The following is a 26,967-nucleotide window of genomic DNA, read 5'->3' as shown; positions in this document are numbered from 1 at the left end:
CCGATATCTATATTTAAAGAATAATAACAAAGAAGAAAAGGAAAAGATACACACCAATTTTAGGACAGTGATTATCTTCAAGGGAGGAACAGAGCAACTACAGTAAATATAACACTGGTTGACTCTGAGCAGTTGGTACATACATGTCTATTATATTATTCGCTATAACTAATGGAATGTGGGTTTGTATATTCTTCTGTTTCTAAATTTCTTAGTTTTAATTTATAATATGGTAAATATTGATAGATAAAACCCACATTAAAAAAAAAAAAGCTCTTTGAGGTCTTCAATAATTTTTAAGAGAGTCACAGCGACCCGAGACCAAAACTTTTGGGAAGTACTACTACAAGTTTCTTTACAGCCATTTATTTGGTATGAGTTTAAGCTTACCCTGACAAAGTATCGCATGGTCTTGTTCTGGAAATCTCCAGGAGGTAGCAATAAGTATAATAAGACCTCACACAAATCCCTTAGGAATCCTAGAAAAAAAAGGTAGCTATAATAACATTAGAAAATATGAAATCCCCATCTACTCTTGATATAAAACACATAAAGGTAGAAATAACCAGTTTTCAGAATATATTGGCTTATTATTTTAGTAATTAGTACATATTAGTATTCATTAAAAACTTCTTCATTCTGCCCTAGCTGGTCTGGCTCAGTGGATAGAGCGTCAGCCTGAGGACTAAAGGGTGCCAGGTTCGATTCCAGTCAAGGGCATGCCTAGGTTGCGGGCTCGATCCCCAGTAGGGGGTGTGCAGGAGGCAGCTGATCAATGATTCTCATCATTGATGTTTCTATCTCTCTCTCCCTCTTCCCTTCCTCTCTGAAATGAATAAAAATATAAAAAACAAACAAAAAAAAAAACTTCTTCATTCTTCTCCAAATAGTAACTACCCAATAATCAAAATGGTATTTTTAAGTCTGCTCAGTTACATCCCACTCTTTGAATGACTGAAAAATGTCAATTACAAAGGTGCTCCCCAAACAACTTTTGTTGTACCATGTATTCTGTACTCTACCACACTAATTATGTTTGCATACTTAAAAATTATTTGCACATTTAAAAATTACCTGTAATTATTCTTTCCAAAAAGAACTTCCACTATTTTGGCAGAAAAAAGAATATGCTCTTCTAATTTACATATCTGAGAGCTCAGTTTACATAAAAGTACTGCACATCACTATATCTATTTCTTACATTTAATTATTTCCGATCAGTGCTAATATAATGGTGATTAAAAACTGAATTGCACAATATATATAAAAAGAAGAGGAAAGGAAAGCAAAGCAAAGTAAATAAAAATGTTAAGCATTATAAAAATAAAAGAAAACAATTTCCACAACTAAAAATGCTTTACTGTAGTTGTTACATGCTGACACTTCACAGGAATATATTATATTATACACCTGATACTATTAATAAAAAAATGTGCCAAGTAGAAAAGACTCTTAGTCATTGCAAATCTAGGGAAAATCACAACACCCTCAACTAAAGCTTATCTGATATAACCTCCCAAAAAGAAGGCAAGCTCGTTCTACCCTAAAAATTGTATTTAAAATTATTATAAGCATTATCTTAGAAAATATTTTAGGGTACCAGATATATTCTTGAATTAGAAATAATAAATCAAGGTGAAGATAAAATTACTATCGATCAAAAAAGTAAATTTCCATTACAAAATGTTTATGCTTATTATATTTTCCAAGAAGACGTGAGGGGTAATCTTTAATTACCATCTTTAACTTTTAAAGGTAATCTTCAAAACAGAAAAAACAACTGGAAATTACTTTTAGGAATTAAAAAATAAAATAAAGTGAATAGTAACAGTATCTTCACTATGCTACCTATCTTAAAAGAATAATTTCACCCTTATATTTGTTCACTGGTCCTACTAACTCATCTCTGATCAACTTGAACAGTTACTGTTCTCAAAAGTGTGAAATTGAAAACAAAACCTTCTTCATCTTTGGGAGAAGTGCACACTAGATCACGGCAAACGTCCTTCTCCATTTCAACTTCAACTTCAAAGAAGGTTTCTACAAGATCTTCTGCTGTACCTGCAGAAAGAAAAGAACAATTGAAGCTATACTGAATGATATACACAAAACAGATTTTAAAATCATAATTTTCAGGAATAAAGATATTACCTGTTACTTGATCATCTTTTTCTGTTATCTTCTGTTGAGCCTTCCTAAATACTCGTAGGTGTGTGCCAAAATCATCTACAATGCGTGTTGTAAAATAAGGTTGCCAGTCTATTTCTTTTGACCTTATAGAAAACATATTACATAGAAGCATATGTAAATGCTTTTTAATCAAGAAATATAAATTCATTTTAATGACTACTACAAGACATCATTATCAGAGACTGAATTTATTTATACTGAGGTTTTGTTCATTTAATTACTATTACATCTTAACACTATCTCATTCATAAGACCCAAGGTATATCAAATCTATTTGACTAAGACTTTAAGCATGCTAAGCATTTTATGTGCCAAAGCTTAAAGATTATAATAGAAAAAAATGGTATTTTTTCCAGTTAAATCTGAAGTGAATCTAACAGACAGATCATGCAAATTCTCATCCCAGACCTAAGAATACATTAGAAATTCAGAACTTTGCCTGATTTTGAAAGAGCGGACTAAGAGCTGTCAGAGGGGAGGGGGTTTGGGGGAAGTGAAAATAGGCAAAATAAATAGGGATAGAAAGAAACTTGACTTTGGGTGGTGAGCATACAATGCAGTATGCAGATGATATTTTATTGAGATGTATACCTGAAACTTGTATGGTTTTATTAACCAACTAGAGGCCCAGTGCACAAAATGTGTGCATGGGTAGGGTCCCTAGCGGCTGCCAGCTGTGGGCCGGGTCCTCCCTTCCCCAGCTGTGGGCCGCCAGCAGGGGCCTCCCTTCGTGGTGGTCAGCACGTATATAAGCACATATTAACCTTGGTAACAACATTCAGCTTCAACATAAAAATTTAAAATCTAGGAATCTCTAGAGTCTCTTTTAAAAAAAATCACAATCTATATAAGCATCTTTCAAAATAAACTTTAAAATGAATATTTGTACAAAATTATGCACACTGAAAATTTTATGAAAACAGAATTTACTTGGTTGGTATAAGCCATTGCATTAGTTCATTTAACCCATAAAAGGTTCTTTCTAGCAAATTTAGAAGTAATCTTTCAAGTTAGAGCTGTAATCTTTCAAAGTTAGAGCTGTTCCATTTCATGGTACAATATATATATAACAGTGACATTTTCAAACAAAATAAAATTTCAAAGGTATTTTAAACCCAATTCAATTCTATCACTATAGAGGAGGTAATGACATTTAAAATTAGTGAAAATCAAAAAAGTCAAAAATAAAATTAGTGAAAATCAAAAAGCAATGCAACTACATAAAAATAATTTTAAATATAGATTTTTACTTTCAATATACAAATATGAGTAGGGTGGGGAGAACAGGGAATACAGTATTCTGCATCTCTATCCAAGTTCATTTGTTTCCCTCTTCTTGACTCATTTCCACTGAATACATGAAACCCTAATGTAAATCTCAACTAAAAGGGACTTTTCTAGGTTAGAAAGATAAGAACAACAGTAATATATTGCTTCCCATTTATAAATTAGGAAAATATCTACTAACAATTTCTAGTAGTATTTATAATAACAAAATTTGAAACTATTTTGATGACAGTGCTTTCTAAATTTATGGTATATGATAAATATGTAATAAATTTTTAAAATCATTCAACTTATGTAACCACCATACTTCGTTCTATTGATCCACACATAATTCTCTATTAAAGTTCTTAATATCCATTACTTTTAAGTTATGCCTAAGTTCAAAGCTCTTTTCACTTTGTTTAAAATATTTCCCCATACGCTTCCTATTCTAATAAAAACAAAAGGATTACACAATGAATCCTATTATCTACACTTCCATTTTATTATTACTTACATGTGAATCTATAATTACAAACGCTTAATATGCTAATTAGACCAGACAAAGCCGGGGCTGGGAGGGAAGCCCGGGGTCCTGGGTGCCAGAGGGAAGCGGAGCCAGCAGCCAGGGGAAGGAAGGCCTAATCTTGCACGAATTCTGTGCATCGGGCCTCTAGTTTAAAAATAAGAGAGCATATTTCCCATACGTTCAAAAGTGCAAGTAATGTATTCAACCCTACCCTAAAAATATAAAATTTATAGCAGGGTCCTGAAGCTTATATACCTGACAGAATGGGTGCAAAAATTACTCAGTTTAATGAGGGATGAAAAGAAGCAATGAAGTTATAATTTAAGCATACAAGCAAAAGCCAAGCTGTAATGTGTACCTCTCTGACCATATATTTTGCATGCCTATATCTCCATCTCTAACACCAGCATCATCTCCTTACTTTTAATTGGTCTCCCACATCCACTCTTGTCTCCCCTCCATTCTATTTTCCATAGAGCAGCCAGAGTGATTTTTTTAAAATACAAATGTGATAGTACAAAATAAAAGCTTTAAATATCTTTCAATAACTCCATTGCTTGAAATAAATTCAATTACTGAGGTAAAAATCTAGGAAAGTCAGGGACTTCTATTCTGTGTTCATTTTATTCATAATGGTATCACTGATGGCTAAGTAATGTATTGAACATCTGGAGACACTCAATACATATTGATTTAATGATCCCTCTTTCAAGGTCAAATCTGTCTTTTCAGGGTCAGGTGCTTAAAAATAGCACAAGACACATACAACACTTGCTTCTTTACTCCTTACAGTTCTGAAATAAAACATAAACTAAGCTTTTTTTGCCTCTCGAAATCCCTAAGCTACTTCATGCTAATGCCTAAAAAGGGCAATGAATGTCCCAAATATGTGGGCTGCAATTGAGCTGATATAAATTACTTCACTGGTTCTATCTATTCTAAGCAGTGTACAGTTTATCATCCCACAACCACACATAAAAAAACACACCTCCAAAATCAACACATTTATGTAAAAAGCACTGGACATATACAAACACATACATGTACACACACCCACACACATATCCTTAATTAAAGAAAGATTCATCATTTCATTAGTTGTGAAATTCAGCAAGTCACATAACTCCCCAAGGTTTGTTTTCTCTAAGGACATTCAGGGTTTTAAGAATCTATGATTGTATTATCTAAATACACACACACACACACACACACACAGAGTAAATGGAAAACCGGTAACTGGCATATACTTGTAAATCAAAATACTTGATCAGAAGAGGGAGTTATGAATACATTTCATTTAACTTCAATCATATAAATCTCTCAAAATTAGGCTAAGACCTTTTACTTGAATAATGTTTTGCTTCGTGATATTAATGTAGTCTTTGTCATGGAAAAATCATTCCCACACTGCAAAAGTTATGCTTTTCTTTTAAGTGGCATGGCAACTAACATTTGTGAACAAATCTGAATCCTTCCAAAGAGTCCTTCAAAACTCTTCACCAGTATTTCATAGTTGTCTTTTGCATACCTAATTCAACTGCAATCTATCTAGCAACTAGCTATGAGTAAAATTCCAAAGCAAGTGACTTTGTTTTCATAGGGACTACCTTGCCATACTCCTATTCCTTCCACCTGGACAGGAGTAAATTATATGATTATAATACAGGTTCAGAAGCAAATACAACTTTCTTTTTTAACACACTTATCTTTCTCCTCTAAGTCACAAATGTTCAGCTGGCACAGACCAACTATATCAACTTTTCCTTCTTTCTCCCACATTCACTTGACAATTCTCACTTATACTTAATCTAAACCATCAATCCCGCAGGTCAGCCTTTGTTGATCCTCTCCCTAAAATACATAAACCAGGCATCATACAACTGACTTTTGATAAGCTTAAAACTCAAAAGATGGGAACAGAAGTAGACAGAAATACTAGAAAGTGGTCTATTAGCCTAGCTTTATTGCTAGGGATATAAGTCAGTATATCCTACAAAGAGAATGAAGAATATTGGCTAACTAAATGTAAGTTAAAAGAATGATAGTAGTATAGAATTGGTACCATTCCAAAGATAGCTTAAAAGTTCATTGACGATAACCATACACAAAAATAAGAGGTTAATCAAGCAATCTATATATATAAAGAACCAGGGGCCGTCACATCCGAAACAACCGAACGGATGACTGAACAGGCTGAGTGGGGCAACAAGTCTGGAAGGGGGGTTAGTGAGGGACGACCAAATGACTGAGCAGCAGACTGTATGGGGCGACCAAGCCAGCAGGAGGGGCAGTGAGGGGCAATCAGGCCAGCAGGGGGCGCAGTTGGCGACAACCAGGCCGGAAGGGGGAGCTGTAAGGGGTGACCAGGCTGGCAAAGGGGACAGTGAGGGGCGACCAAGCCAGCAGGGGGGGCAGTTGGGGGTGACCTGGACAGCAGGGGGGACACTTAGGGGTGACCAGGCTGGCGGGGAGAGGGCAGTAAGGGGCAACCATGCTGGTGGGGGCATAGTTAGGGGCAACCAGGCTGGCTGGGGGGGGGGGGCAGTTAGGGGTGACCAGGCTGGCGAGTGAGGGGGCAGTTAGGGGCAATCAGGTTGGCAGGCAGAGGCGTTTTGGGGTGATCAGGCTGGAAGGGGGGCCAGTTAGGGGAGATCAAGCAGGTAGGCGAGCAGGTAGGAGCCAGTGGTCCTGGATTGTGAGAGGGATATCGGGACACCGGCAGTCAGACATCCCCCAATGGGTCCCGGATTGGAGAGGGTGCAGGCTGGGCTAAGGGGACCCCGCCCCCCATGCACCGGGCCTCTAGTATTGTAATTTAAATAGGATTAAATAATAAACAGTATTTAATTGGAGAAAGAAACAGTACAGGAATGAGCAAAGGCGATGGAATGAACACGGTATATGGAAGAGTCATTGTGTAGACTTGCCTGACTAGAGAAGTGGGTGACCGTTTGGCAGTAAAGGCAATCTTCACATTCTTGGCAGAATACTTTCCTGGAAAAGGTCCTTTTGTCAAAATGATAAAAGTAAATACTGACTTTCCCATAGAAACAATCCTATTATAAACCATGTTCCTAATGCTACATATTTTTTCAGAGAAATGACTACAAGACCTTATTTAAAAACAGTTAAGAATGTCACAGTGCACTATTTACTGAACAGTGTATGTGTGTGTGTGTGTGTGTGTAGATATATATATATAGATATATATATATCTATATATATAGATATATATATATAGAGAGAGAGAGAGATTTAAAGATACATTAATCAATAAAGGATATAATAACCAATCACATAAAATTAAAATAATATGTATTAATTTCCTATATAAGGCTTTTTTATGTAGAAAAATCAGATATTTTTTAAAAAATATCATTAGCGTAGTAAAATTCATAGGTTTCCTGAGTAGATTTCAACAAGTATTTTTGAGGAGATGTTGATAAAAGTTTAATTCCACTAAAAGATTTTTGAATCAATTGACCTACAGGCATGTTTCATGGAAAGCAGTGGCCTATGTATGAAAGAAGAAATTTCTTCCTCCTTGAGCCAGTGAATCAGGCAGCAACTTCCCCCTCATAATTCACTATAAGAAAGTATATACATAAACCTAAAAAATAAATAAGAAAATAAAATACAGAAACCTTTATTTCCATCCTTCTAGAGTACTTGAGAAACTACTTTGTTACAATGTCAAAAGCGTCAACCTGAAATTCAATTTGAGTCAAATTTTAAAGGCACAGAATTATAAGCTTGCTGCTAAATTAAAAGAATACCCCTTCTTCCAACACCTCAATTCACTCAGAAATACTATGTTACATATCTCTAGAGTACCTTTGTTTCCCTTTTAAAACCTATAAGGATTTAGTTATAAAATAAACTGATTTTTTCACAACACTATAAAGTATATGATAGTCTAACCACTATGCTGTACACCTGAAACTAATACAAAATAATAGTGAATAAAAAAGAAATAGAGCTGAAGATCATTTTTATTTATATTTTTGTTTTCTTTTTTTAAAATATGTTTTTATTGATTTCAGAGAGGAAGGGAGAGGGAGAGATAGAAACATCAATGATAAGAATCATTGATTGGCTGCCTCATGGATGTCCCCTACTGGGAATTGAGCCCATAACCCTGACATGTGCCCTTACCTGGAATCGAACCATGACCTCCTGGTCCATAGGTGGATGCTCAACCACTGAGCCATATTGGTTGGGCTATATTTTTTTTTTTTCTAAATAAAACCACCAAAGCCATGTTCCCACAAAATAAGTATACAAGAGTAGAAGAAGTTTTGTTGTATCACTAACAATGAGTTTTTGAACTCCTTTCAACTTATGCATCCAAATCACAGTTATATTTCATCAAAATTTAGTTTTAGTAATATATGAGCTGATAATCTGATTAGGTCCTCCTCTAATTTTGTTGAGATTAAGGAATGAAAACCACCTGACTTCCAACTGAATTTGTTATGGAGTCATTATTTATACCCATTATTCTTTACTTTTAGGGACCTTGTTGAATATGATATACTCAGAAAGGACTGGAAAACAGAAATATTAATTTTAAGACACTTTTGCCAATTCAATACTTTTAATAAAATGCTTTTATTTCTCAAAGAAAAAAACAAAGATTAGTGTACTATGTCTTCTATGTTTGAGGTCAAGCATACTATCTGACCATTTAGGAATATAATGAAATGTTTAAATAAACTTTATCATCCTACTTTAAGGACTCCTAATAAAATAGACTAGAGGAGTGCTTAATCCCAAAGTCAATTAAATCTAATTATCAACCCTATACACCAGGGGTCCTCAAACTACGGCCCACGGGCCACATGCAAATACAAATATTGTACTTGTTCCCGTTTTGTTTTTTTACTTTAAAATAAGATATGTGCAGTGTGCATAGGAATTTGTTCATAGTTTTTTTTAAACTATAGTCCAGCCCTCCAATGGTCTGAGGGACAGTGAACTGGCCCCCTGTTTAAAAAGTTTGAGGACCCCTGCTATACACTATAAAAAATAACTCCCCAGTTTCCTCAAAAAGTTAAAAATAGAACTCCCATTTGACCCAGTAATCCCACTTCTAGAACTATATCCCAAGAAACCAGAAACACCAATCAGAAAGATCCCACTTCTAGAACTATATCCCAAGAAACCAGAAACACCAATCAGAAAGGATATATGCACCCGTATGTTCATAGCAGCACAATTTACAATAGCTAAGATTTGGAAACAGCCTAAGTGCCCAATAGCAGATGAGTGGATTAGAAAACTGTGGTACATCTACACAATGGAATACTATGCTGCTATAAAAAGAAGAAACTTTTACTATTTGCAACAGCATGGATGGAATTGGAGAGCATTATGCTAAGTCAGTGATGGTGAACCTATGACACGCGTGTCAGAGGTGACACGCGAACTCATTTTTTTGGTTGATTTTTCTTTGTTAAATGGCATTTAAATATATAAAATAAATATCAAAAATATAAATCTTTGTTTTACTATGGTTGCAAATATCAAAAAATTTCTATATGTGACACGACACCAGAGTTAAGTTAGGGTTTTTCAAAATGCTGACACGCTGAGCTCAAAAGATTCGCCATCACTGTGCTAAGTGAAATAAGCCAGTCCGAGAAAGATAAATATCATATGATCTCACTCATATGTGGGATATAATGATCAACATAAACTGATGAACAAAAATAGATCCAGAGACTGACCTCCCCCCCACTAACTCCCACCACTGAACAGACTGTCTAACCTCAGAGAGAAGGCAGGGGAGACGGGGTGGTTAGAGATCAACCAAAGGACTTGTATGCATGCATATTAGCATAACCAATGGACACAGACACTGGGGCGGTGGGGGCTTATTCTGAGGGGTGGGAATAGCGGGGGGGGGGGGACCAACTGGGAAAAAGGAGACATATGTAATACTTTAAACAATAAAAAAATAATTAAAAATTAAAGAAAGAAATAACTCCCCAAATGGTATTCAAAATGTGGGGTGTGACAGGATATGTGAGTGTTTTGAGTAGGAGGTATGATTAAAAACAAACAAATCAAGATCAGTACCCACCTGACCTGGGAATCTTTAGTATGTTAGAACTGAATGGGATCTGAAATAATTACCATAAACCCCGATTAGTGCAGAGCCAGAAGTTAATTTACTTAGTCTAGATTACATAGTGAGATTAAAACTTTTTGAAAGAGGACACAGGGAAAGCCAAGAGACATGAAAACATGCTCAAAGTCACTAAGCATCTGAGAGATGCAAATCAAAACGACAATGAGGTACCAGCTCACACCTATCCGAATGGCTATCATCAACAAATCAACAAATGACAAGTGCTGGTGAGGATGTGGAGAAAAAGAATCCTCGTGCACTGCTGGTGGGAATGCAGACTGGTGCAGCCACTGTGAAGAACAGTATGGAGTTTCCTCAAAAAACTAAAAATGGAACTCCCATTTGACCCAGTGATCCCACTTCTAGGAATATATCCCAAGAAGCTAGAAACACCAATCAGAAAGGATATATGCACCCGTATGTTCATAGCAGCACAATTTACCATAGCTAAGATTTGGAAACAGCCTAAGTGCCCAACAGCAGATGAGTGGATTAAAAAACTGTGGTACATTTACACAATGGAATACTATGCTGCTGTAAAAAGGAAAGAACTCCTACCATTTGCAACAGCATGGATGGACCTGGTAGCATTATGCTAAGCGAAATAAGTCAGTTGGAGAAAGATAAATATCATATGATCTCACGAATTTGTGGAAAATAATGAACAACATAAACAGATGAACAAAAACAGATCCAGAGTCACAGAAGCATAGATCAGACCGTCAAACCTCAGAGGGAAGGCAGGGGAGGGTGGGGGTAAGGGAGAGAGATCAACCAAAGGACTTGTATGCATGCATATAAGCATAACCAATGGACTCAGACACCAGGGGGGTGAGGGCATGAGAGAGGGAAAAAAGGGGGTATCGAGGGGGAGGGGTAATGGGGGGTAAGGACACATATGTAAAACCTTAATCAATAAAGAAAATTAAAAAAAAAAAATAAACAACCAACAGGGTTCCTAATTTTCAATTTAGTGTTTTCTCTACTAACACCTCAACAACATGAAACTTACTGACTCATAATTTTTTTTTAAATGGTGGAAATGCAGAAAAATGTAAGCATGCAGCTTTAGCTAACCACATTAAAGAAATGGTACTTAGCGCTCTACAACACCACATAAAAAGTCTAGTTCTATGTCCCAATGCTTCAAAGAAGTCAAATACCTAGACGACCTGGATCTCAGTATATAATGAACAACTTAGGTAGAGGAAACACATGAAGCACACTCCCTACTTTAGGGGTTGAATATAAAGAACACAGAGCTGAAAGCCATACATGAGCTACAAGAAAAGGAAAAAATAACCTGGGGCTAAGGGTGCATCCTCTTCAGTATAACATATAAAAGTATTAAAAAATTGAATTAGCCCTAACTGGTTTGGCTCAGTGGATAGAGCATCGGCCTGTGGACTGGAAGGTCCCAGGTTCGATTCCGGTCAAGGGCATGTACGTTGGTTGCGGGCATATCCCCAGTAGGGGGTGTGCCGGACGCAGCTGATCGATGTTTCTCTCTCATCGATGTTTTTAACTCTCTATCCCTCTCCCTTCCTCTCTGTAAAAAAATAAAAAATATTTTTAAAATATTAAAATAATGCTGTTAAGAAGTTTAATAAATAAGGTTTTTAATAAATTTTTCTAATAAATGAAACATTCCTAGGCCCAACAGTGAAATATATTAAAATTTTGTGGAAAAATTTAACATGGAAATCATAAACGGGAATTTAATTAACAAAAATTTATTACGTATTCACTATTCCATCACAAACAAAACACTATATTAAGCATTAGTTTCAAGATCACTTCCTAAAGAAAAAGATTTAAAGGCTGCCTATTCCAAACATGGCATCTAGAGCTGAAAAATAATGATTCTCATGTTTATGTCTTCATAGAACATAAAAAGCAGAGAAACAGGAACATGAATTTATTTTTTAAAAGTCATCTTCGATATATTTATTGCTGATTACCAAATGTTTCTAATACAAGCCCATTTTGTAAAATGTAATTTTCTTTCTTTAGATTTTCTGCATCAGTTATAATCAATCATAAATCCACAATCCAGAGATTGCTGTTAATATTTTAGTGTCCTAACTTTTAGTCTCTTTGCCATGCATACAGTTACAACATTTTAGAGCTGAAATCATAGAGTATACACTATTTTGTATTACTTTCATTCTAATATACTTACTATTTGTTTAATAATGCTTCTTAAGTGTTTTAATGGCTGCAAAATTAATCTAGTCCAAAGGCCAGCAAACTTTTTCTCTAAAGAGCCAAATAGCAACTATTTTAGGTTTTGCAGGCCACATCATCTCAGCAACAACAGTCAACTTTGTCATCTATAATAATAAAGCATACTATGCTAATTAGACTGATGTCCTTTGGATGACCTTCCAGATGAAGACAGGGTTGCCAGGGAAGCCCAGGTCCCGGGTGCGAGAGGGAAGCCAGTGCCTGCAGCCAGGGGAAGGAAGGCCTACTCTTGCACAAATTTCATGCATCGGGCCTCTACTTGTTGTATAAAACAGCCATGGACAAAGTGCAAAGTTATAGTATGAGTGTCCAATAAAACTATTTACAAAAAAGGCAGCAGTGTACTCAATAATAAAATGAAAAATAATTTGAAAATGGGGAAAAGTGACTGATAGTGGATACAGGTCATATGAATAGGCATTCCCTAAAGAAGATATACAGGTGACTAATAAGCACAAAATAAAATGCTTCATACCATTTGCTGTCATGGAAATACAAATAAAAACTATAATGAAATACCACTTTATACTCAGTAGGAGGGCTAAAATAAAAGAGACAGAAAATAACAAGCGCAGATGAGGATATGGAGAAATTGAAACCCTCATACATTGTTGGTGGGAATGTAGCACACTTTGAAAAACAGTTTGTAGTTTCTCAAAAGGTTAAACAAAGTTACAATATGACCCAGAAACTCCACTTACAGGTATACTACCAAGAAAAATGAAAACATATGTCCACACAAAAACTTGTGCACAAATGCTCATAGCAGCATTCCTCATAACGTTCCCAAAAGGTGGAAACAACTGAAAAGCCCACCAAGTGATGAACAGATAAACAAAATGTGGTATATCCATGCAATAAGCTGTTATTCTTATGAATAACTACTAATATATACTACAACATGGATAAACCTTGAAAGCACTATGTTAAGTGAAAGAAGACAATCCCAAAAGACCACATATTGTATTATTTCATTCATATAAAAAGTCCAAAATAGGCAAATCCATAGAGATAAAATGTAGATCAGTGGTTGCCTAGAGCCAGAAGTTTTGGAGGAATGGGGAAGGAACTGATAGTGGACAAAGGTCATTAAAATATGATGAAGGTTGCACAACTCTGAATACGCAGATTTTTTTCAATAAATACACAGTTGGCCCTCCATATCCCTGGGTTTCTCATCGATGATTCATAGGGCCAAATATATGCACTGTTCCAGGCAAAAGGTAGTGAGAGAAATGGCAAAACTTTCAGAACATACCCCCTCTCATTCCAGAAACAATGTTACAATTACTACCATAACCATGAATCTTGGGACATACATCATATCCATACTTCTTCCCCCAAGGAAAAACCCTTCAGGATGGAACACAGTGGCATTAGAATATATCTTCTTTCTGCTAATCTTGGGGTTAAGGGGAATAAAAATGGAGGGAGTTAGAAACCACTTTTCACTTTTAAGAGCAATAAGGTTCCTTATTCATTTGTAGCTCCTTACTGTTTCTACCACCTAATCTTATGCCCCTTCATAGAACTTTGCTCATACTATGTCTCTTTTCTAGCATTTCCTTTATCCCTCTCTACCTCAATATATCCATTCTTGAAGACCAGTTTTGACTTCAATCCACATGAGGTCTTCGTCAGTTACCCTGGTCTACTCTATCTCCAGATGAAAATTTGCTCTCAGTACCAAACAAATGATGACTTTATTTCTCTCCATTTCATGTACCTTAATTTTGTCTCCCCACAGCGCCACACACACACACACAAAAGGAATGAAAGCTAAGATAGGGTCAAAGAATCTTTATATATATCCTAGGAACATAAAACGTAACAAAAATAGTAACCAAGATAGCCCTGGCTGAGTGGTTAAATTGGTTGGAGCATCGTACCATACACCAAAAAAGATTGCAGGTTCAATTCCCAGTCAGGTCAGGGCACATATCTAGGTTGAGTTTGATTCTCTCATCGGGGCACATATGGAAGGCAACCAATTGATGTTTCTCTCTTTCTCTCTCCCCTTCCACTCTCTCTAAAAGGCAAAGGTAAAATATCCTTGGGTAAGGATTAGCAACAACAAAAAAGTGCTCTAGAAAGGTCTTCTTCCTCAAACTGCTACTAGAATAACAGGTGCTATACTAATGCTAACTTAAGTATTATCATTCCAAAGTACTATCTCAAATGTGATGTCATTTAATCCTAACAACCTGATAAATACTATGGGTGATCATCAGATTCAAATAATTTATGTGTTTTGCCTAGTCAAGGCTATAGAGCTTAATAAATAATAGAGCTAAAGCTCACAATCAAGACTTTAAACTTTAAGTATGTCCTCTTCTTCCTGTTGTCTCAAAATTAGCATTTCAATTTATGCTGATATTCTGTAATTGTTTCTCCAAGGTGATGAATAAATATAAATATTAAGTTCTAAATTTTTTCTAAGTATAAGCCCTTTTTAAAAAATGAAATCTATGGAAGCACTCAATAGGGTAAAAAAAGTTTTGCATACATTTTCAGATCTTCATGAGCCCTGATTAATAACCCTATAGAAGATTATTTCGTGAAGGATAGGGGTGATAACTTATGCTCTTGTCGTATGCTTCCCAGTGCATAGCAGAAAGCACAGAACAAGATTAAGAAATATTGGAATGATTGTAAAAAGTCCATTTTCTTGATATGGACATTGGAAAAAGTCAAGAGTTTCTATTAAGATGAACATTTTAGCAGTAATAAAAAAATGATGAAAAGAAGAAAGGACAAATGATAGACAAATATAAAGGAATTCAGCCCAACCAGTGTGGCTCACTGGTTGAGCATTGACCTATGAACCAGGAGGTCACAGTTCAATTCCTGATCAGGGCACATGCTTGTGTTTCAGGTTCAATTTCCAATAGGGGGCATGCAGGAGGCAGCTAATCAATGATTCTCACTCATCACTGATCGTTTCTCTCCCCTCTCTGAAATAAATAAAAATATATTATAAAAAATAAAACCATTCAGAGAGAAGGCACAAACAACTGCAGAGTCTTACTGTATGCTAGGAGCTTTACTTCATATTATTTTTAGCCTGAAAATAGCCTCTAAAGTAGTTATTATCAGTCTTTTAGAAGACAAAACCACGGCTTATAAGAAGCTGATTAATTTGCCCAAAGCTTAAGGCCAATGAAAAAGCAAAAAGATAAATTCAGATCAATCTAGGATGGAAGAAATCTGGCTCTTAGCCTGTAATTGCCCAATTATTTAGCTTGATAGCATAGACTGATACAGAAAGGGGAAAAATTATGACATGAAGTTTAAAGAAAAGGGATTGGGGAATCAAAAATAGGAAAAGCAGTGTAAAGAGAGGAAAGCAAGGTGGGGAGACGAAGATGAATAATCTAGATCGTGATATATCTGATAGGGAATGGGGGGGAAACAAGAACACTGGACTAAGAACAATCTAATGATAATTCTTCCTGTGTCCCTAACTAACCAGTTAATCTTTCTGGACCTTAGCTTCCTGATTTATAAAATTGTGGATGCTGGATGGCATAACAACTTAAATTTCTAAATTCTTTCACAATTTTCAAAACATTTCACAAGTATTGTTTTCATTATATTTCAGAGAGCAGGAATTTGGTTTTACTCACTACTGTATCCACAACACCTGGTTGGTACAAAATAGGCGCAAAATACTAGCTGAAAGATGAATTTGATCCTGACAATAACCCTGTGAGGAATACAGAACAGGGTAGGTAGTATTATGCTAATTTTACATACTAGAGGCCTGGTGCATGAACTTCGTGCGGGGGGGGGGGCAGGGGGGCGGGGAGAGACACGCAGGCGGAGGTGTCCCTCAGGCCTGGTGCATGAACTTTGTGCGGGGGGGGGGGGGGGGCAGGGGGGAGGGGAGAGACACGCAGGCGGAGGTGTCCCTCAGCCCGGCCGGCACCCTCTCGCAATCCAGGGACCGCTGGCTCCTAACTGCTCACTTGCCTGCCTGCCTGATGATTGTCCCTAACCACTCTACCTACCTACCTACCTCATCGCCCCTAATGGCTCACCTGCCTGCCTGATTGCCCCTAACTGCTCGCCTGCCTGCCTGGATCGCCCCTAACCACTCTGCCTGCCTGATCACCCCTAACTGTCTCTGCCTCGGCCCCCACCGCTGTGGCTTCGTCTAGAACAGCGGTTCTCAACCTGTGGGTCGCGACCCCTTTGGGGGTTGAACGACCCTTTCACAGGGGTCGCCTAAGACCATCGGAAAACACATATATAATTACATAAGGTTTTTGTGATTAATCACTATGCTTTAATTATGTTCAATTTGTAACAATGAAAATATATCCTGCATATCAGATATTTACATTATGATTCATAACAGTAGCAAAATTACAGTTATGAAGTAGCAATGAAAATAATTTTATGGTTGGGGGTCATCACAACATGAGGATCTGTATGAAAGGGTTGCGGCATTAGGAAGGTTGAGAACCACTGGTCTAGAAGGATGTCCGGAATGATGTCCAGAAGGTCGTTCGGCTGCCCCATCTAATTAACATATTATGCTTTTATTATTATAGATGAGAAATACCAACATTCAAAGAGTTTAAAATACTTGCTCACAGTTCCACAGAAAAGGGGTAGAAGAGGATGCAAACACAAGTCTTTCAATTACTAGTTCAAAGTTCTTTCCATGTCAATAATTTGCTATATTTTAATATACTCTTAGGCAGTCAGACACAAGAATAATGAACTCTTCTTGTTCCCACCCTTTTGAAGAAAAATCATTAGGATATTGTTGCTACAGAAAGCAGTAAATGACTGAAAGAATACCTACCACTCACTAGTGTTACATATGTAAAATAAAGGAGATCAAACTCAATTTCTGACCTTCTTTGATTACCCTTTCTTTTCTGTGTTCCACAATGAGTCTACACTCATATTTAGAGCTGGCTACTTTGCAAATGTTTGGTGTTAAATATAAGGGAGCCGTTCAAACCTATCTCAACAAGTAAGGTTATTGTTCAAGCCATAAACCTTATAGCAGGCCTCCCTAAGATTGAGGAATTAACCTCCCACTCTCAAGCTTAGAATCAACTGAGTTACAGAGGAAAAGTCTTGACAGAGCAGACGAGCTGGAAAAATCACTATGTGCAGAGTGGGTTGTAGAGCCAATGAGGCCTGAAACTTTGCTAGAGGCAAAGATGACAATACTGAAGCTGTCCTACTTTGGGTACATCATGAGAAGACAGAGTTCTTTGGGAAAGATAATAATGCTAGGAAAAAGAGAAGGCAGTAGAAAAAAGGAAGACCAAATATGAGGTGGACTGACTGCATAAAAGAAGGCATGAGTCTACAGGAGCTGAGTCGGAATGTTGAGGACAGGACATTGTCGATTTCACTCATTCACAGTGTTCCCAAATGTCAGAGCCCACTCAAAGGTAAGGCAGCTAACATACATTTAACAGAGATAAAAACACAGTAAGAGTCCTAGGGGGGAAAAATCTCCAAGATTCTCAAAAGTACAAGAACGTATTTCAAGAATCTAAGTGAGAAAAAGAAGGATTGGCTAGAAAATAACTTTCAGATTTGAGTGTACTCATGGCCATGACATGCAGCCTAAGGCCTTGATGATACTGGTTAGTAAGAAAATCTTTATGTGTATTGGGAAGCAAAATCTTTGATAAAAATAACAAGACTAAACTCAAAGAAAAACAAATCCTTTCTTTCAAAAATAAGTAATTTCTGGGTATGAAATGGCCCCCTCAAAGAATCAAGTACAAGGATATAAACCAAAATATTTTGTTATATGGGAGATACTATACAAGTGGCTGTATCTTAAAGCAAAATCACCAAAACACACTTTCTCTCCTACCAACAAGTAAGAAACTGAATAGTCTCCAATAACTTACGTTCTTTTGGTTTCTTCTTTCATTAAGAGGACTTCCATTAGGTATATACCAAAAGTAAGAAAAACTAATTTCCTCAGCACTCAAATAAAACAGAGTATCTGGGTAAGGAGGAACAAATTATCAATAAGGGGGTTGAAAGACTTTGAAACATGACTGGACCCAAGGAAGAAACAGACCTAGAGACTAAGAGAACAGGGCTTAATCAAAATAAACATTCTGTAAATGTAAAAATTAAATTTAAAGGAATAATTTAAAGGTTTTTAGGGTTCTAATTCTATAATCCAAGTTATCTATAATCTACTTTTCAACTTACCTTTTAATACAGTGGACCCTTAAACAACATGGGTTTGAATTGCACAAGCCTACTGATATGCAGATTTTTAAAAAAACTGTATAGTACTAATAATGTATTTTCTCTGTATTATGATTTTCTTAATAACATCTCTTTTCTATAGTTTTATTGTAAAAATATCTACAATAATAGATAAATATGTAAATTTACTGTACCTCCACGACGCCCACAGCCAATCAGGAGGGAATATGCAAATTAGCAGGACAAAGATGGTGGTGGCCACAGAGCCAGCCGGAGCGGGCTGGAGGCTTGGTTGCCCCTGGCAACCCAAGCTTCCTGTCTGCCCTGGCTGGCTGCTGAAGGAGGGGCCTATGGGCGGCAGCCACGGAGCCAGCCTGAGCGCACAGGAGGCATGGGTAGCCTGGGCCAGCCACTGAAGGAGGGGCCTGCACACAACCCTCAGCCCCTCACCCAGGCTGGCCATGCCCCCATGGGGTGAGGGTCCCCGATGGGGGGCATGGCCAGCTTGAAATCAGCCCTCAACCCCTCACCCAGGCTGGCCACGTGTCCCCAGTGGGGACCCCCACCCCAATGGGGGCATGGCTGTCCTGCAAACCACCACAGGCCCCTCGCCCAGGCCATGCCACTGCCTAAGGGAACCCCCACCCTGATCTGGGACACCCTTCAGGGCAAACCAGCTGGCCCCCATCCATACAGCAGGCCTCTATTTATACTAATAAAAGGGTAATATGCTAATCAGACTGGGAGATCTTCCAGGAGACCTTCCGGATGTTCATCTGGACAAAGCCATGGTGGCGGGCCAAGGTAGAGGTGATTAGGGGCCAAGAGGGGAGGGCAGTTATGGGTGATCAGGCTGGCAGGGGGGCAGTTGGGGTGAGCAGGCCATCAGTGGTCAGTTGGGGGCGATCAGGCCAGCAGGGGGGCAACTGGGGGTGAGCAGACCGGCAGGGGGTAGTTGGGGGTGAGCAGGCCAGCGGGGAGGGCAGGTGAGGGTGAGCAGGCTAGCAGGGGGGAAGTTGGGGCAAGCGAGCAGGCGGGGGGGGGGGGGGGGCAGTCAGAGGCAAGCAAGCCGGCATGCAGAGTGGTTAGGGGCAATCAGGCAGATGAATGGTTAGGAGCCAGCAGTCCCGGATTGCGAGAGGGATCCCAGATTGGAGAGGGTGCAGGCCGGGCTGAGGAACACCCCCCCCCATGCACGAATTTCACGCACCGGGCCACTAGTAATATATAACAAACAAAACATGTGTCAATTGACTGCTTGTTATTGGTAAGGCTTACAGGTTGGGGGAGTCAAGTCACATGTGAATTTTCAATTGTGCAGGAGTCAGCATGCCTAACCCCCAAGTTATTAAAGGGTCAACTATAATTAATTTTCCCCTCCTACTTAAAAGTTATTTCACTATTGGTACGAACAATATAAATTTTTCAGCAAAAAAAAAAAAAAAGCAGTGACCTTACCTAGTAGCAAACTGAATGAGTGCATTTTGAAGAGTCTGTCTAATTTCAAGAAGAAAAGATTCATCATCACTTAGTGTATAATACCAATACTGGACATAATCCCTCAAGGAAAACTGGATAACCTAAAACAAGAATATTGGGGAAAAAATACAACTATTTAGGATTTTAAAAGTAACAGTGGCAAACTAAAACCTAAAGGATTATTTGCCAATTGATAATTATTCTCTATACACTAAATTGTGGTGGTAAATAACTGCTTTTATTTTAAAAGCATCAATATGCCAAAAACTATTTCAAAAATTTTAAAATTATTTTGGTATCCCAATTCATTAGCTTCCCAATTTTTTTTTAATTAGCTATCTATGGCCAAGCCCACTCCAAATTCACAAAGACGGTGCCTGCAAAAAAGTAAACTTTCAATGTTATTATATAATGAAGAGTTTTAAGCAGTTTGATTTAATAAGATGAAAAGTAATGCCAATGGACCCTAATTCTCCAAAAAAACCCCACAATTTTTCCAAGATTATATCTTCAGATTCCTTTCAAATTACAAAAATGACATAGTTCACTTAATTCTAACACCTTCTATACTGCCAGCAGTATTAAGTTAGCCAATAAATAGCACATAATACCACTTAATTTATAACGTTTTTGTAATTCAGATTAACTAAACATGGGTTTATCTATCAAATGACTGTTAGAATTTTAAGATACACATTACTTATAATAATCATGTAATTTTAAAAAAATCAATGAAAAATATTTGGGGGGGAGAATATTTTTAATTCCAACTTTTTTAAAAAACATTTAATCACCTTTATTTGTTTATTGTTTGTTTGTCTTTGCTAATCCTCACCTGAGGATATTTTCCCATGGATTTTTAGAGAGAATGGATGAGAGAAGGAAAGACAGAAATATCGACGTGAGACACACACATCGATTGGTTGCCTCCCGCACAGGCCCCAGCCAGGGTTGGGGACTGAGCCTGCAACAGAGGCACATGCCCTTGACCAGAATCGAACCTGTGACACTTCAGTCCGCAGGCCAATGCTCCATCCACTGAGCCAAACCAGTCAGTGCTTAATTCTATCTTTTGAATGTTGTTGAATTGAAGAAAGTATATGCACTTTACCAAGTAATAAAACTAGTAGGGAATTATGTCTGATTTACCAAAGCACTAAGTTTGTTCATTAGCTAAAGATTATACTTTAACTATAAAATAACTAAAAACATTATCAAATATGTCAGTAAAAACTTTTTTTCTAAATGCAAAATCAATCAAAAGGCTTACTATTAAATACAGTAGCTCATTATAAATTAGTTCATAAATAAGGCAGCATCTTTAAATTTAGAACCAAGGGTAAAATTATATTTCTAGTATGTTACATAAATAGCAAAATTATTTTCAAAAGAAATACACCTAGCACACAATATATGGAATTCAAATACCACATACTGAAACTCACTTGCTGGAGAGGTTCATCAATTATATTGGCACCAGTTAATCTTCTATCGATCTTTATAGTCCCGGCTTCACGTTTCATTTCTTCTAAACACTTAAAGGAAACCATCACATCTTACTGCATAGTTTCTTGATTTAAAATCTCTGTTGTTTACTTCTAACTGAATATTCATTGTAACTTTCCTGTCATTATCTTCAAGTACATAAATAACCTCATTTCTTGATACTCTAGTAAAAACCAAACACTACTTCTCAAGTTAGCAAAACTACTGACCAAAAATAAAAATCTATTCTTAATTTCAAAAATGTAATAAAATCTGAAAACATTATTTAGAATTTGAGAAAACAGAAAATATACAGAGATAATGTTGACATATTTCAATGAAACTTTAAACCATAAGTTAGTTTAACTGAGTTAAATTATTAATTTTCCTCTTCCTTTTTCCCCTCCCAGCCCAAAACAGTTGGCAACAATATCCATTAAGTTAATTTTACTTAGGGATGATTTTTTAACAACTAAAGAAAATTAATTTGTTCATTTCTCTGTCGTCTTCAGAAAGATCAGTTGTCTGGAAACAAGATGAAAAGTAGTGGTTCACTCTTCAATTAAAAATACAAACCAAAGCCTACTTATATATATTTACTAGAGGCCCAGTGCATAAATTCGTGCACGGGTGGGATCCTTTGGCCTAACCGGAGATTGGGGTCGGCTACCAGGGGGAGGGACCGCGGGACGATGGCCGGCCACAGGAGGTTGGCTGTGGGAGTGCACTGACCACCAGGGTGAGATCCTGTGTTGAGCATCTGCCCTCTGGTGGTCAGTGCACGTCATAGCAACTGGTCGAATGGTGGTTTGTTTGCTTAGGTGGTTTGTTTGTATATGTATATGTATATATTTATACATATAAAACATATGGTTCATGTTTATAAAACCTCTAAGAATTTCTCATAAAACATGCTTATAAAGCATTTTAGAAAAAGCAAATCAAAATCACTATTTTTTAGACCATCTACTAAAATATATTATGAATACCAGTCTTGACTATGATATATTACTGTTCGGGATCTTACTTTTTAATTGACTTTTAGAGAGTTGAAGGGAAAGGGAGGGAGAGAGAGAAACATCAATGTAAGAAGGAAATATCAATTGGCTGCCTCCAGCACACCCCCCAGAGGTAATGGAGCCTGCAACCTTGGCATGTGACCTGACAGGGGATTGAATCAACCTTTCAGTGCTTGGAATGATGCCCAACCACAGGGGCCAAGGCTGGGATCTTAATTATAAAATATTCCCATCTTCTATTTATCACTCAAATGAATGGAAACTACAAATGGCTGAGAATTGATTCAAAAAAAGAAAAGGTTCATTTCCTCAGAAAGATTTGTGAGCAAACTCAAAGAACACATTAATAGGAGTCATAAAGAAGGACAAAAAAGTTTCAGATTATTTTAAAAGTTACAGTATTAGAAAAAATTATTAATATGAAAATCAGTGGGATAGGGTTATTTCAGTAATGTAAAATAATACTTTATATATTACTTTCTCTGCATCTCCTACACCTTAGCACAAATTGAACAAAATAATAATTGAAAGTTAAATTCCTAGCAGCAGCTCCAGACAAATTGTCTCTCTTTATAAAAGGTGAAACTATCCCCATCCTACAATAAAAATTGAGACAATGCAAAACTGAAGCCTATCTATCTTACTCAATTCCAATTTTATTTATATGACACTAGAGGCCTAGTACACGAATTTGTGCACGAGTGGGGTCCCTTGGCCCGGCCTGAGGTATTGGGCCGAAACTGGCTCTCTGACATCCCCCGAGGCATCCCAGATTGCGAGAGGGCACAGGCAAGGCCGAGGGACCCCACCAGTGCACAATCGGGGCCGGGGAGGGACGTGGGAGGTTGGCCAGCCGGGGAGGGACTACAGGAGGGCTCCAGAACGTGTCTGGCCTGTCTTGCTTAGTTCCAATCAGCTGGACCCCAGCAGCAAGCTAACCTACTGGTCAGAGTGTCTGCCCCCTGGTGGTCAGTGCACATCATAGCGAGTGGTTGAGCGGCCCTAGCATATCATTAGCATATTATGCTTTGATTGGTTGAACAGACAACCGAATGACTAGACACTTAGCATATTAGGCTTTCATTATATAGGATTGAAAAAAGAACATTCAAGATGATATAAAATTGGCCCTAACTTATTAAAATTATAAATAATGCATAGCCTAATTGCAAGCTACAGTTTTCAAGTGAGTTAAATAAAAAGTATACCTTTTCTCCCTCTGGTTCCTTTGTTATTTATTTCATTCAAAACATTATATTCATTGACACAAATCATATATGTGATACTTTTAAAGTCTAGTTAAAGGATAGAAGAAAACACTCCAATTTTCTGTTTTTCCCCAAATTTATATTCGCACTTTTAACATCTGACAAAGTTTAAAAGGTAACTTGTTAAAATGCATTTTTCTAGGCATAATCAGAAAGTCTCCTATAAATTTATAATGAATATGAATGAATTATAGAAAAATCTGCTAAGCCATAAATGGATGATCACATTTGTAGTTATCATTATGTAGAAGAGGCCTGAGGTTTCACATTCCTTTACACTATTTACCTTAGGAATTCCAGTTGATGTTGGAGGAAGAAATGAGTGTTCACACTGCTCTAGGTACTTCTCTGAGTTTGTTTTTCCAAACAGAAGAGTAACCACAAAACCCCTGAAAAAAATTTAATTATAGATATGAAAACAAAATTTTACTATACTCTAACACATCTATTTTTTCAGATTTAATAGGTTATCATTCACTAAAATATCAGTTTGTGACTTTGACAAGGCAAGGAATTGACAGATTTTGCTATGCTCTGAAACTTAAATTAACTATCAACATTTGTAAATTTACACAATAATGCCTTTCCAAGTTTTCATCCAGAATAAAAAAATAAAAAAATCTCAGGCAACATTTTCAAACTGTAGGAAAATCAGCCCTCATTAAATAAGTAGGCTAGCTAATAACCAAAGACAAAAACAAATGAGATCTAAATCTATAGTTAAAACACCTCGTTGTATTGCTAATTAACATGAGATTTAATAACTTGTCAGTATGACTAAAACACAAAGGCTACATGTAAAATAGTGACCCAATTTATTATTTATTTAAATAAGCCTGGAATTAATAAAGGAAAATTAAACTCAAGTTAAACTCAAGTATTGACTAACTGCTATCAATATTTTCTATATTTAAAATTTACCAATTAACTCTAAGCACTACTAAGTAGACAGAAATTCCATCAGAAAGAAAACTGAATTTTAATTTTGTAATAATCATACAATAATCTTACAGTGATTCAAAGATTGTAGGGACAAGAAGGGAACAGTGAAAAATCATATATAGGCAGATTCAACTACTGAAGATTCTCAAGGCTCTCTGCTTTTTGTGGCTACCTGCCACTTCACTGCGCTTCAGTACTGGCATCACAAAAGCAGGGGGGAAAGTGGAAAGCATAAATAAAATAACATCAGCTTATGTCATCAATTCTGTTTTTGTTTCATTTTAAAAGGCTGGTCTCAGAATTACCAGTAAATTTCATCTGTGTTGTAACTGATGTTAATATTAAGACTCACATTGGCTCTGTATTTCAGTTTTACCTGGTTATAAGCACAGTTACAGACACTATATAAAGTAAACAATGTACTTCTAAAAACATCATCTTGGAACAGACTAATAAAATATAAACCTTTGCCCAGAGTATGAAATTAGGGAAGTAGGCTAAAGAAAAGTCTGATCTTACAAAGAACCTAATAGCTTTAGCACTGAGGTTAAGTAAAAACAGGTAGAACAAATGATTGCATAACCAAACAAACATAATAGAATGCCATTAAATAACCTATAATACAGTATAAATGGTATGCCAAAGTAACAATCAAAAACAAAACAAATTCATCAGTGCTTTTCTTTCCAAAAGTATTCTTATTACTAGAAAATAAGGGATTAGCTCTAACTATATGCAAAATATATACATTTTCAACATTATAAATAAACTGCAGAACTTAAAAACTTAAGTGCTTTTAGCAAAAAATAAAAAAGTGGTTTTCACAGAAAAATGTATTAATTCCTCTCAAGTTTGCATTTTAAGTAAAAAAAGAACAAAAACGTAGTTTTAAAAACTTACACAATAAACCTACTAAAATTAAGAAATTATTTTAATTATATGAAATGTTTTTACTTGAGATTGTTATTTGAAAGCATATTTTTGCTTTTAAAATTCATAGCCATTAAACTATACTAAGTTAAAGAAGGGACAATATTCTTCATAACTACTGCCAAAATAAGAAAGACTTCCTTCAGGAATTATGGTACCCAGTGCCCATAAATGAATAACCTAGAAGTGCATAGTTAACTAATCTCCTTCTGAGAGGATTGCTAATATGTAAGTAGAAGTCCCCTATTGTGGCAGTGAGTTTCACTGGGATCTGGAACAGAACATCAATTTATGTAACAGCATGAACTTGAAATTTCACACCCTACCATGTGACTTAATATTTTCTAAAGAGTTTTTAGTGCCTCTCCCACACTTTCCAATGTCCCATCTTATCTAAAAACTAGAGGCCCAGTGCACAAAATTCATGCACAGGTAGGGTCCCTAGGCCTGGCCAGTCATCAGGGCCAATCTGTGGGGCAACGGGCAGGGCAATTGGGGGGCCCCTGCTGGCATCCACCTTGGCCAACCTGGCACCACCTGTTTGCTAGCCCTGCCCCCCACCACTGCCACCAGTCGCCTCCCTCTGCAAGGCGACTGGCAGGGCGATCGGGGGGGAAGCCCCTGCTGGCACCCGCCTTGGCTGGCCTGGGGACTGCAGGCTGAAGGCAGCTCCTGTGTTGAGCGTCTGCCCCTGGTGGTAAGTGTACATCATAGTGACCAGTAGTTCCACCATTTGGTCAATTTGCATATTAAGCTTTTATTATATAGGATGTTTACATACTTTACAAGTATCCAAAAATGTTTTTGAAAATTATTCCTTAAAAAATTAGCAGATGCAAAGAGGAAACAGCAGAGGCTCCCGTGACTTTAAAATGAATGCACTCATCACCCTTTTCTCTTTCCTAAAGTTTATGTAAAATAGTTTAGTCAAAAAGAAGTAATTCTCCACCTCTCCATCTTCCAAGGGTTCCTAGGGATCCTACCTTCCTCTATAAACCTAAAATTTCCTTCTTCTCTGAAGTATTGGAAAATCCTTCTCCTTCACTTTTGCCAAGCGCTTATTCAATTAGTGAAATAGAAGAAATCTATTCTTTCAAAGAAATACCTCAAGACAATCTCCTTTCCAATAAGTAAAAGCAGTTATAACCCTACACGGGAAAGGTGCAACCATGCAGCTCTGTCCTTAGCTTACGATTAAGGAATGTAATTTAGAAGCCAAATGGCTACAGATCTATAGTCTTCAATCATCTTTATAATCAGTAAAGATATTCAGGACTC

At 37.0% G+C, this 26,967-nt stretch overlaps 1 protein-coding gene across 16 annotated transcripts in view; it reads right to left on the bottom strand.

Moving 5' to 3' along the window:
• SNX13 (sorting nexin 13) overlaps positions 1–26,967 on the bottom strand; it is a 103,695-nt gene that overhangs the window by 53,295 nt on the left and 23,433 nt on the right. For 12 of the 16 annotated variants that reach the window (XR_004970868.1, XR_004970869.1, XR_004970870.1 and 9 more), the window contains exons 3-8: positions 24,104–24,206; positions 21,491–21,580; positions 20,025–20,146; positions 2,152–2,273; positions 1,960–2,061; positions 391–479 (exon numbers count right to left, since the gene is read on the bottom strand). Coding sequence is in view for 13 of the 16 variants with exons in the window: in XM_036327968.1 (XP_036183861.1) it covers positions 391–479; positions 1,960–2,061; positions 2,152–2,273; positions 20,025–20,146; positions 21,491–21,580; positions 24,104–24,206 (628 nt within the window). In the remaining 3 variants the exon portion in view is untranslated. Of the gene's footprint in view, positions 1–390; positions 480–1,959; positions 2,062–2,151; positions 2,274–6,912; positions 6,992–20,024; positions 20,147–21,480; positions 21,581–24,103; positions 24,207–26,967 lie in introns of those variants that run through there. The other 4 variants (XM_036327977.1, XM_036327978.1, XM_036327975.1 and 1 more) reach the window with 3 other exon arrangements.

This window comes from Myotis myotis, unplaced genomic scaffold (assembly GCF_014108235.1).
Source record: "Myotis myotis isolate mMyoMyo1 unplaced genomic scaffold, mMyoMyo1.p scaffold_m19_p_11, whole genome shotgun sequence".
Taxonomy (NCBI): domain Eukaryota; kingdom Metazoa; phylum Chordata; class Mammalia; order Chiroptera; family Vespertilionidae; genus Myotis; species Myotis myotis.
This window is presented reverse-complemented; position numbering and strand designations above follow the sequence as displayed.